Below are 11,333 nucleotides of genomic sequence, written 5' to 3' on the forward strand. Positions count from 1 at the left end.
AAAATGGTTTATTTTGGGGCTGTGGAACCACACTGGTGTTGTTCATTCGCTTCTGGGAAGCACTGATTGCTGTCCTAATACCCTCTGGGTTTACTGTGATGTTTAAATAATTCCTATATTCACTTAAAAAGTAAGAACTGATACCCGAAATTGGGAGTGTTTTCCCAGTTACTCTTCCTAGCATAATCATGATTAATAATAGGAGGAACATTGCACTGAAAAATGTATTGTGAATAATTAAGTACACTGGTTTCTCTTGCTGGTTGACTTATCTGTTTGAATGAATATGAATATGTTCGCTGGAAAAGCTATTAACAAAATAATGCTTTGATATTAAATCTTCTGTAACTTAAGGTGTTGATTTCTTTCAGAACCCCCCAAGGATAACGGAGGATCAGACATCTCTAAATACTTTTTGGAAATCTCTGAGGCATCAGTTGGTAAGGAATCACCTTTGGGTACTAATATAGTCCTCAGTCTCCATTCCTGGAGGTATTTAATTCACATTTAGATGTGGGACATGGTGTAGACTTGGATTTTGGAGGTGTTTTCCAACTTAAATGATGCTTTACTCCAGCAGTCACTTCTGATTTCACAATGTGTATTTGTGTGTGTTGTACATGTTCTCTGTGTAATTAATAATTTCAGATTGATTCTGTGGCTTGACCGCCTTAATAATTGTGTGAGAGAATTCCCAGGTGGGATTTTGGAGAGGTCTGGAAGGGTAAAGTGTTTTTCCTTCCCTCAGGAGGGAGGTGGGAGCCCATTTACAGCGGAGCCCAGCGGGAACACATCTGTGACCACCTCAGGCCTGGCACCTCCTACAGACTCCGGGTGTCCTGTGCCAGTAAAGGTGGGGAGAGCCAGGTGAGCAGCAGGAGGGGAGAGGTGCTTCTGAAAACCATTTCTGATCATGTTTTAGCAAAATGCTTTATGTCTGTGCTCTGCAATGACCTGTGTCCCTGGCAGGCCTCTGATGTCACGACTGTCACCACAGCAGCCGTACCCCCCGGGCCCTGTCCTGCCCCAGCCCTGCTGGGCAAAGCCAAGCCTAAGGAAATCACTTTGCAGTGGGGTAAGCACCGGAGTTGGAGTAAAACACTGCTCTGATTTCAGTCATCCAAATCAAAAATCTGTAGAACTCTTCAGGGGGGGTAAAAAAAGGTAAAAATAAAAATGTAGAGATACTGTCTGTGGCCTTAGAGTTTTTTTGGGCTTGCAGTGGGGTTTTTGGTTTGCTCTGTGGGATTTTTTTAAGAATACCAAAGATTCTGTCCACCTCTGGTAGGGTGGTACGGTGAGACTTAAGCAGGCACGAAGTGAGAAAGCTTCCTGTCTGCCCATGACTGACGCCTACTTGGCAATTTAAAAATCGACTCTTGTTTTCTTGCTGTTATCTCAGTAAGGGAGTTAAAAAATTAATGATGATACACTGTTTAGTTGAAGAAAACAGGGAAAATACATGAAAGAACCCTGATGAAGGCCATCTTAAACTAAGTATTAGTACCTGGTAGGGGGTGGGAAAGCAAGCTTCATGAAGTATTTCTGCTCAGACACATAACAAGAGCCTGCCCTAACTCGGGGAATTTAGAAATTAATAGGAAGACGAAATCTGTTTTTTGTTTTCCAGGCCCCCCAGCTGTGGATGGAGGCTCTGAGATCACAGAGTATCTGCTGGAGATGGCCAGCTCGGAGCAGGACGAGCGCAGGGTGCTCTACCAGGGCCCAGCAGCTGAGTTTGGAGTGACCAACCTGCTGCCAGGGAGAACCTACAGCTTCTGGCTGCGGGCAGGGAACAAAGTCGGGGTAACCACTGCACTCACCACATCTCACTGGTACCACACAGGGGACAGCAGGCATGGTGCTGAGGGGGTTCTGCAGCCTGAGTGGTGTGAACCTCTTGATGTCTGTGCCTTTGGAATTGTTGGATGTGCTGCCCTGAGCTCAGGCTCTGCAGATGTGGTGGGAGCAGCACTCTGGAGAGGGGTGGGTGCCAGCCATGCCACGTTGGGAGAAGTGTGGGATAAACGTTGATGGCATAAAAGTGTTTGTGAAACAGTGCCCAGCTGCTGCTGTAATGCAGATCCTGGCTGGGGGAGGGAGGAGTTACAAAACCCTGGCAGAGGGAGGAGCTCAGATATCCTGTGGGAATGGGCCAGCTTCAAGTACCTTTGAGGAATCTGAAACTAAGCCCTGAACTCTGCTGTTTGCTTCCTTGTCAAGTTAGAAATAGTTTGCTTGCTTCACTTGCACATCAGTTCTTGCACTGGTGCTGTTGCTGTGTTCATGCAGTGTTGTTTTCCCGCAGTTTGGCCCCCACTCTGAGAAGGCAGAGCTTTGCACTGCTCCAGGACCCCCTGAGCAGTGCTGCAAACCCCTGATAACCTGCAAAAGTGCAACTTGTGCTGTGGTTTCATGGGAGGTAGGTGTTGATGGCTTTCAGTACCACCCAAATTAGTGTTTGGCTTTTAGAATTGTAGTGGCACATTTATGATACTCAGAAATTAAAGAAATAACATGGGTAGAGATGGAATATTTTAAGCCCATTTCTTGTATAGACGTCTGTGTTGGGTTTGTAAACTTTGAGAGTGATTAATTGCAGTCTTAACTGGACAAATTGGGTGGCATTTAATACTCCTCAGGGTGTGGTAATTAATATATAGTGAATTAATTCCTTTAAGTGGTAAGAGACTGTGGGACAGTCAAAAATCTGGTGTGAACTGTGGTGGTGTTACAGCCACATGTCACCTTTTGACTTAAAATCCCTTGGAACAGACCTCAGGTTTCAAACCCAGTGCTTCCAAAGGTTGGATTTGATGATCTTGGCGTTGTTTTCCAACGTTTTCTGTGACTCTCACTCAGTGTATCAGTGTGACAGAGCTCCCCCCTGGATGCTGGGGATGTGCAAATGTAAGAGCTGAGCAGAATTTCTCCCTCACCACACAGAGCCCGGCATGCAATGGAGCAGAAATCACCGAGTACAGGCTGGACTGGGGCCAGGTGGAGGGGTCCATGCACATCATCTACACTGGCCCCTGCCAGAGCTATGAGGTCAAGGGGCTCACACCTGCAACCACCTATTACTGCAGAGTCCAGGTAGGAAAAGCCTTTTGGTGCCACTGGGCACTTGCAGTCTGGGGACAAACTCCAGCTAGAGAGGAATAAAGTAATGTGCTGTCACCTGCTCATGCACTAGAGAAGGTAATTGGGAATAACACTGCTCTTGTCCCCCAGTCCCTCATTCCCTGAAGCTGGAAGAGTTTAGATTCTGTGCTGTGAAATACCAGCTTGACAGATGCTCTGCCCTGTTGACAAATTATTCAGGAGATTTTCCACTCTCTTCCACGTTGCTTTTAAGAACACAGGGAAGGCTGTGAGAGCTGTGACTGCCTGCTTGCAAAGCAGGGATTTGGTAACTCCTGTGTGGTGTCTTTCAGGCTGTGAACACGGCTGGGCCGGGGCTGTTTGGGGACACGGGCGTGGTGACCACTCCCCCATCAGTGCCCGCAGCCGTGGCCGTGCTCCACTTACTTGAAGAGGACCAGGTGGAAATTTCCCCTCCTTTCTCCACGTGCCTTGCAATCCAGTGGGAAGAGCCCTGCTGCCACGGGGCAGAGATCACAGGGTACAACATCGAGTATGGGGAGAAGCAGCTGGTCACTGTGGGGAGAAACACAACCCATGTCCTTGAGAATCTGCTGCCTGACACCCTGTACAGGTAAGAATTATTCTGAAATCACATTTGTAGGATTTAAAAGTCCTTTGAGGGTAGTGCTTTAAATTTTTAGAGCGATTTTTCATGCAGCATACAGAATATTTGCCTAATTCATCCTGCAGCTCCAAAACAACTCCTAAAATTGTCATATTCAAAGTCCAACCATGACGTTGGCAGGAGTGAGATCAAGTTTCACATTCTGTCTCAAAGCCGGGACTTTAAGGTTTCTGGGTTTAGGATTTTTCATTGGGATGCTCAGGTGTGTGGCCAGAAGAAGATGGATGCACAGGTAAGAGCAGAGCAGGGGTTCCTGTGAGCTCAGTGTTGGTTAAAACGGAGTTGAGATTTCATTTCTAAGTGCATGTTAATTGCTTTACTGTCTGGAGTTCCACTCTGTACGCCTCTTAACTCTTGCTTTGTTACCCAGCACTTTTTATGACCACATGGCTGCTTTCTCCCATCCCCAGGATCAGGGTACAGGCCATCAACAGCTTTGGAGTCGGTCCTTTCAGTCATTCCATGAAAGCCAAAACCAAACCACTACCTCCCGACCCTCCCCACCTGGAATGTGTTGTCTTCAGCTACCAGAGCCTTAAACTGAAATGGGGAGAGGGGCCCAGCAGAGCTTTAATTCCCAACCCTACTCAGTTCAACCTGCAGATGGAGGACAGGTTTGGCAGGTGAGACTATTAAAGATCTTGTGGTTTTACCACTTCAGGTTTTTAAGGTGTTTTATGTTATTCTCCCTTCAGTTTGTACCACTGAGTCATTTGAGCATCCCAGAGTTTGACCTTTTGCAGTTTTTCATCCCATCTTTCAACCAGAAATGCTGTCAACAACTTGACCTTCTGCTGCTTGTAAACAGTAAATACTATTTAAAGAATAAATACCTTACCACCATCCTGTGCTGGCATGGTTATTTTTGAACATTCAAAAACAAAGTCGAGCCTGCATATAGAAACAGGGGTTGGCCAGCTGTTCTTTAACAGGAAATTTCAATTTATTTTGGATATTCAAGGGTTGTTCTCTTGATTTAGAGGAGCTGGGCTTGCAGCCTGAGTGGGAAGAAGGCTGGGACACGCAGAATGCAGCATCACTTCTTTGTCCTTATCTCAAATCTGAGTGTTTCAGGTCTGATACTGCCCTACACATTGGTGATGGCTGGCTAACTCTGTGTGTGTTCTGTGTCCCCCAGGTTTGTGACAGTCTATAATGGTCCCTGTCACACCTACAAGGTGCAGAGGCTCAGCGAATCCACCACGTACCATTTCCGCATCCAGGCGTACAACGACGCGGGGGAAGGCGCCTTCTCGGAGGTCTGTGCTTTCACCACCACCAAGTCTCCACCTGCACCTCTCAAAGGTGAGCTGGCACTGCCCTGGCAATTGCTGCAAGCCACTGGTGGGCAGGATTGGATCCTGCAAGCTGACCCTCAGCCAGTCTTTGCAGGGACAGAGACACAAACTCGCTGTGAGGGGCTTTGTCTGGGTGTGAAAAGGGCTCTTTTGTTGTCATCACCTCCTGCACTGCAGCTCTTCCAGCCCTGAACTGAGCATTCCTACCTTTGCTCAGCTGGAAAGGCATTTTTCAGGGTTATCCATTGAAGCTACAGCAGCGTGTAAGCAGATGAGGGCACAGTTAATTCCTCTGATCTTCACTTTTTAACATGGACATTAAAGGTCATCATTAAAGTCACTGTGAAGGTCAGAGTGCTGAGTGCCTGCAGCAAAATTGATTAACTGGACCGTGGTTAGAACATAATTTTAGCTCTGCACATGGACAGAAATGCTGGGTTCTGTAGTGACTTGAAAGTGCTGCTCCTCTTCACAAACATGGGCTCACTCTGGCAGCTCAAAAAGACCAACAAGTACAACCTACACCTAGCAATGATCATTTTTTAAGCTTATGTCATCAAATAGAAGAAGAAAGAAACAAATCTTAATTGCTTTAGGTTATTGGAATGAGTTGCCTCTAAGCATGACAGCTGTACATTGTTCTTTTTCTAAAACACCAACAAATCACTCTTATTTTCTAGCACCCAAAGTGATCCAGCTGGAAGAAAACACTTTTGAAATCACATGGGAGCCTCTACAGCCTATGAAAGGAGATTCCATTGTTTACATCCTTCAGCTTGCTGCTGGCAGAGAGTTTGATCAGGTACCTTTTATACAGCATCAGGAATGTGAGGGGTCTTTCCTGGGAAAAATTATTACAGAAAGAAGGTGTGCATATTTCTTATGGAAGTGTCCCTGTCCATAGCAGAGGGTGGAATGAGATGGGCTTTAAGGTCTCTTCCAACCCAAAGCATGCTGTGATTACATGATTTGAAGGTTGTAATTCTGTCTGGGGAGGTGTCAGGGAGACTTTTCATTTCAGGAAGTGTGAAGTGGGTGAGCACTGGCTTATCCTGTTCTCCCAACAATTCCTTTGGCTCTTAAATTCTTAATACTGATGGTCTGTGGTGCCTCTGTTAATCCGAGAGTCTGCTTTGCTGGAGGAGCTTTAATGAGGAAAATGCAGGATGATTTTTTCTCCTTTCTAAGCCTCCCAGCCCAGGTGAGGCCTCAGTGTGGGGGTGTGGCAGGAAACTTCAACGAATCGCGAAATAAAGCTGCGATTTTACAAAGCTGAGAGGAGGAGGGCAACCCCAGGTTGTGCCCAGCACTGCCCTCACCCCTGGGGCAGGCCAGGCAGTTGCAGGTGCTGGTGGTGAGTGCTGTGCTCCTGACTGACCCGCTCCTGTCTCCTGCCAGGTGTACAAGGGCCCCGAGCCGTGCTTCCGGCTGCCGGCCGCGCAGACGAACTGTGAGTACCGCGCGCGCGTCTGCGCCGGCCGCCAGTGCCACGACCTGCCGGGCTGCCCGGAGCTCTGCGGCCCCTACAGCCCCAGCACCGTGTTCTGCTGCCAGCGCCGGGAGCCAGGCCCCACCACAGCCCTGCCCGGCGCGGAGCAGGCGCAGAGCGGGAAGCGGCTGCGCGAGGAGCGCGCCATCGCCATCGCGCTGCTCTGCGGCTTCGCCGTGGTCGCCATCCTCTTCGCCGTGGTCATCCAGTACTTCGTCATCAAGTAGGGCAGAGCTGGCCCCGCTCAGCTGTCTGTACAGAGCTCTCTGGGGTATTTATGGGTAGTTCAATGAAATCCTAGCTGGGAGCCCCTCGCTCCGTGCGTTCCCGCTCCTGCTGCTGGCTGCCGGCGAGGCTGGCTCGGCAGATCCTTTCCAAATGCTGGACACAGATTTCCTGTAGAAAAGGTGATCCTGGGGCCTCTGCAATCAGGGTGAGCTGTTAGAGAACAGCAATCAGCTGCCTTACAGTGCACACTGGGGGGGTGTGCACACTCCTCCTCTCTCCCCATCCCAGCCAGTTGGAGAGGGAAGGCATTGCTAGAACAGTCCTTTGCCAGCACCACCAGAGCAGCGGGAGGCGATGGCTGTTCCATGGAGTTTCGCTGTAGTTTGATATCCATGAAATCCAGCAGCACAAGTGCTTTGAGCTTAGAGCAGAACTGCAGAGCCTACTAGAGCATACCACATTTACTAGACTGTAGAAGGAAAGCAGAATATTGACTTAGTGATATTACTACTTTACAGTTATTTTAATACTTGGGATTCAGTAATAATCATTTCAAGTGTTGGAGTAGAGGGTGCCAGGGATTTTTAGGGTTTTAATCCAAACCAATGCCAGCAGGATGTGGCGCTCAGCCGGGATGCCCAGGAAAGGCTCTGCCTGAAACGTTCCTGCTGTCCTGAGCAGCTTTGGCCCAATCCACATTTCACTCTCAGTGCCTGAGAGAAAAGTAATTCCCTGTGCAGCGTGCTCAGAACAGCACAGGAGTTGTCTTTAAGGAGAAAGAGTGCATTTATGATAAATGTTACACTATTTGGCTCAAACTGAGCAAATGTTTTTGTACTATTATTAACCTAAAAAATAAAAAGTTCAGCCTGCTTTGGGTACCCTTCTAACTTAACCCCAACGAGCAAATTGTACGTGAGAGAACTCTTTTTAGATAACATTTATACAATGTTTTAAACTTGCTATCCCAGTGGTAGCAGCTTCACATTCCATGGTTTTCCTGTTGGGAATGTTCAGCCTGCTATGAACTTGTCTGAAACTCGTCCTGGTCGGCTGGGGGATATTTTTGTGGACACTGTGCACTACATTTGACTGTTGTGTTCCATCTGCTTGTGAATCCCTGTGGAGGAGCCTGGCAGCTCCTGGCTCCGTTAGATCAAAGCTTTTGAAAGCTGGAACTCAGAAGTTTCCAGTGTTTCAGGATGGGTCTTGCCAACAGCATTTGGAGCATGCCACAGAATGGTAGATTTAGGGTATTTTGCAAAGTCTGTGGCTCCACTTTGGCCATCAGAGCGATGCACTTGTGGGTGGGAGGGTGGATGTGACAGAGCTACAGGCGATGTGTTTCCAGTAATTAATTAATCACTTTTAAGGGTCTTTCTCCTACAGCAGTTGAGGAATAACGTTGTGTTAGAGTTTGAGGCATTGTGTTGTATTTCAGATGTGGAAAACCTAAATTATGATCTAGTATCACTTAATCCTCTTCACAGTAGATTGATGGTGCAATCTGAAATTAATCTTTTCAAAGCGTACTCTTCATTTTTGTACTCTATTTATTTTGATTAAAAGGCCTGGAAAGAAAAAAATGTATGTTTGAATGTATTGTTCTACTTGTAGCAGAACTTTAAGTTAATCATTTATTATATCATAGAAATCTCTCCCTCCAATGTCAGAGTTTTATACAGATATTAGTCTCTAGTTTGCAGAAGAGTTTACAATCTGTCTTTTTTTTCCTCATAGTCTCCCTTTAGCAGATAAACTGCCTGCAGCAAATCTCTGTTGCCAAAGGGTTCTTTTTTAACTCCTTAGAACCAACTTGTAGAGGTTTATTTGGCAATAGTAGTCCTGAAATTAGGATCGCAGAGTAAATACTAACAAGTCACCACTGCTAAAAAGTGAAATCGAATCCTTTTGTGATTGCCACAAAATGCTCATATTTCCAGAAAATATCTGGGATTTATACTGCAATACAGATTTTCCACCAGCTGTTGTCCATTCCAGAAGGATGTATCCTCGTGGCATTAATGTATTTTAGGTATCTTTGGTTTTCTTATATTGTCATTTTTGAGGTATCTCAAATGTATGTTAAAGCTGCCATGCATTGTATTACTAAATTGTAACTATCAAATAGATAATATATTTAATACAGCCAATAAATAATACAAATGTATTCAAATTTGACTCTGAGCTCCTGTGGTTTTGTGAGATTTAGTCTCACTTGTGTCATGTGTAATTTAAGGGAAGGGAACATGTTCAGTGTCATTGAGAACTGAGTTAACTTGGGACCCTTGGAATATCACTTCCATTTCTCCTTGCACTGCAGGTAGGACCTGCAGTCCCCAGGTGAGGTAGAACAGTTCTTTGATACTGGAAATTTAATCATTTGGGGCTGATTGCCAATTTTCCATCATTTTGTGTTGACTCAGGGCTTTTCCCCCTTGAGCTCTTGCCCAGCATTTGCTGCTGAGTGCAGAATTTTTCCTGACGGTGCCTTAATGATCTGATAAGATGGGAAAGGTTTTATTTGACCATCATTCCCAAAGAGACAGCTGGACACTCAGCCTGGGTAAACTTTCCACTTGAGGAACAATCAGAAGTGAGGAGCTGGAAAACACTGGGGTGGAGGAGGCAAGGGGAGTGGGGGCCAGCATGAGGGAATCCCAAAGGAAGGCTCTGGGAAGCTGGAAGCACAAGGCCAAAGGGAGCAGGGACACCCAGCAGCAGGATGTGTCCTGAAAAATCTTAGAATTCCTCCAGAACCCGGGAATGGGGCTCTAGCAGAAATGAGAGAGGGATTAGCTACAAACCAAACCTCCTCCCTCTCCTCGGAGCTTGGCTCTTTGCAACTCTTCTGCTCCCAAGGACTGCTCAAAAGCCAGAGTTTTGTGGAGCCAAATAGTGTGGGATTAGTGCTGGAAAGGTCAGAGCTGAGCACAGGCACTGCATTGTCCAGCAAATCCCAGAGCTGACGTTAGGGAGATTCCTGCTGCCCTTTCCAAGAGGCAGAAGCTCTGGCTGGGGTTGTTCTTGCAGATTTGGACACCTTCCAACAAGAAAAGCTGTCCCTTGTGCCAGGGCTCTGCATGGCTGCACCTTGAACACCTCAACAAATCCTGTCTGGGAAGAAAATCCGAGTGAAATTTCATAGAATGATGGAATGGGTTGGGAAGGACCTTAAAGCTCATTTTATTCCACTCCCTGCTGCACAGGGACACCTTCCCCTATCCCAGGCTGCTCTAAACCCCATCCATCCTGGCCTAGACCACTTCCAGTGATTTAAAATTTATGGGATTTAAATCCTGCACCCTGAGCAGGGCCACGTGCCCAGGCTGTGCTCCCAATTTCTCCAACAGATGATTCCCAGCTGGCCGGCAGCTGCCCGGGATGAACGACCCGCGGCAGACGGAGGAGTCGGCGCCAGGCCAGGACACACCATGACCCCATTTCCTGTTTTCCAGTGCTGAAAACAACCCCAGTGGCTGAGCAGAGGGAGGGTGGCTGCTCTTCCATTGGGCCAGCGTGTGGTGCCCATGGAATGTGTCTTCCTGCAGTTTATCCTGGAGAAACGGAGGCTCAGAGGGGACCTTGTGGCTCTGCACAGCTCCTGGCAGGAGGGGACAGCCAGGGAGGCTCTGCTCCCAGGGAACAGGGACAGGAGGAGAGGGAACAGTCTCAGGTTGGAGATCAGCAGGAATTTCTTCATGGAAAAGGTTGTTAAACATCAGAACTGCCCAGGGAAGTGGTGGAGACCCCATCCCTGGAGGTGGCACTCGGTGCTTAAGGCTGGTGACAAGGTGGGCATCAGGCACAGGTTGGATTTGATGGTCTTGGAGGACTTTTCCAACCCCATGACTCCCAGCATGGCTGTGCCCCACAGGAGTGTCCATGGGGAGAAGCATCCATGGCCAGGAAGGCGTTCGTGGCCCTGGGGACAGATGGCTGCTCTGTGGGAATTGGTTCTTTTCTGTTCTGCTGCTTTCCTCACAGAAATCCTGCAAGGAGCTCCTGGTTGTGCTTCCCACCGTGGCAAGTCACCTGTGGTGAGTGGAGAAGGTGGCACAGAGGGGACAGAGTCCTGTACTGGGTTTAAGGATCAATCCCAAGCCGCACAGAAGTGCAAACCATCATTTTCTTTCCTGCCTCAGGAATAAATGGTGTGACAGCCCCCAGCTCCAAGTGCTGAGCTCCAGCCTGATGCCAGCCCGTGGAAGAGCTGCTCTCCCCTTCTTGCCTAAAACGAGGAAAAAGAAATTTGTTGTCTAAGGTCAGTGTCTGGAATTCCTCCTCCCTCTTTCCCTCCCTCCTCCCAGGATGTTTTTGTGTAACACTCTGACTCATGGAAGTCAAATGACTTGGCCTCAGAGCTGCCTCAGCACAGGATTCTGGCACAGGAGTCCCGTGCCTGCCCCTTGTGCTGGTGAGGGTTGGAGCCATGGGGCTGCTCCTGCTGCCCAGGCTGATCCCAGCCCCAAGGCAGGGCAGGGAGGTGTCTCCAGCCAGGATGGTGATCCAGGTGCTGAACACCTGCCTGGGTGTGGATGGGGAG

At 48.0% G+C, this 11,333-nt stretch overlaps 1 protein-coding gene across 2 annotated transcripts in view; it reads left to right on the forward strand.

Moving 5' to 3' along the window:
• LOC100223640 (fibronectin type-III domain-containing protein 3a) overlaps nt 1–8,968 on the forward strand; it is a 38,894-nt gene extending 29,926 nt beyond the window's left edge. For both annotated transcript variants that reach the window (XM_030272446.4, XM_030272447.4), the window contains 11 exons: nt 372–440; nt 749–867; nt 970–1,075; nt 1,631–1,806; nt 2,309–2,422; nt 2,947–3,096; nt 3,438–3,718; nt 4,183–4,395; nt 4,911–5,077; nt 5,751–5,872; nt 6,469–8,968. In XM_030272446.4, the coding sequence (XP_030128306.4) occupies nt 372–440; nt 749–867; nt 970–1,075; nt 1,631–1,806; nt 2,309–2,422; nt 2,947–3,096; nt 3,438–3,718; nt 4,183–4,395; nt 4,911–5,077; nt 5,751–5,872; nt 6,469–6,786 (1,835 nt within the window). In that variant the 3' untranslated portion in view covers nt 6,787–8,968. The remainder of the gene's footprint in view (nt 1–371; nt 441–748; nt 868–969; nt 1,076–1,630; nt 1,807–2,308; nt 2,423–2,946; nt 3,097–3,437; nt 3,719–4,182; nt 4,396–4,910; nt 5,078–5,750; nt 5,873–6,468) is intronic.
• The last annotated feature ends 2,365 nt before the right edge of the window (nt 8,969–11,333 follow it).

Source organism: Taeniopygia guttata, chromosome 4A (assembly GCF_048771995.1).
Source record: "Taeniopygia guttata chromosome 4A, bTaeGut7.mat, whole genome shotgun sequence".
Classification (NCBI taxonomy): domain Eukaryota; kingdom Metazoa; phylum Chordata; class Aves; order Passeriformes; family Estrildidae; genus Taeniopygia; species Taeniopygia guttata.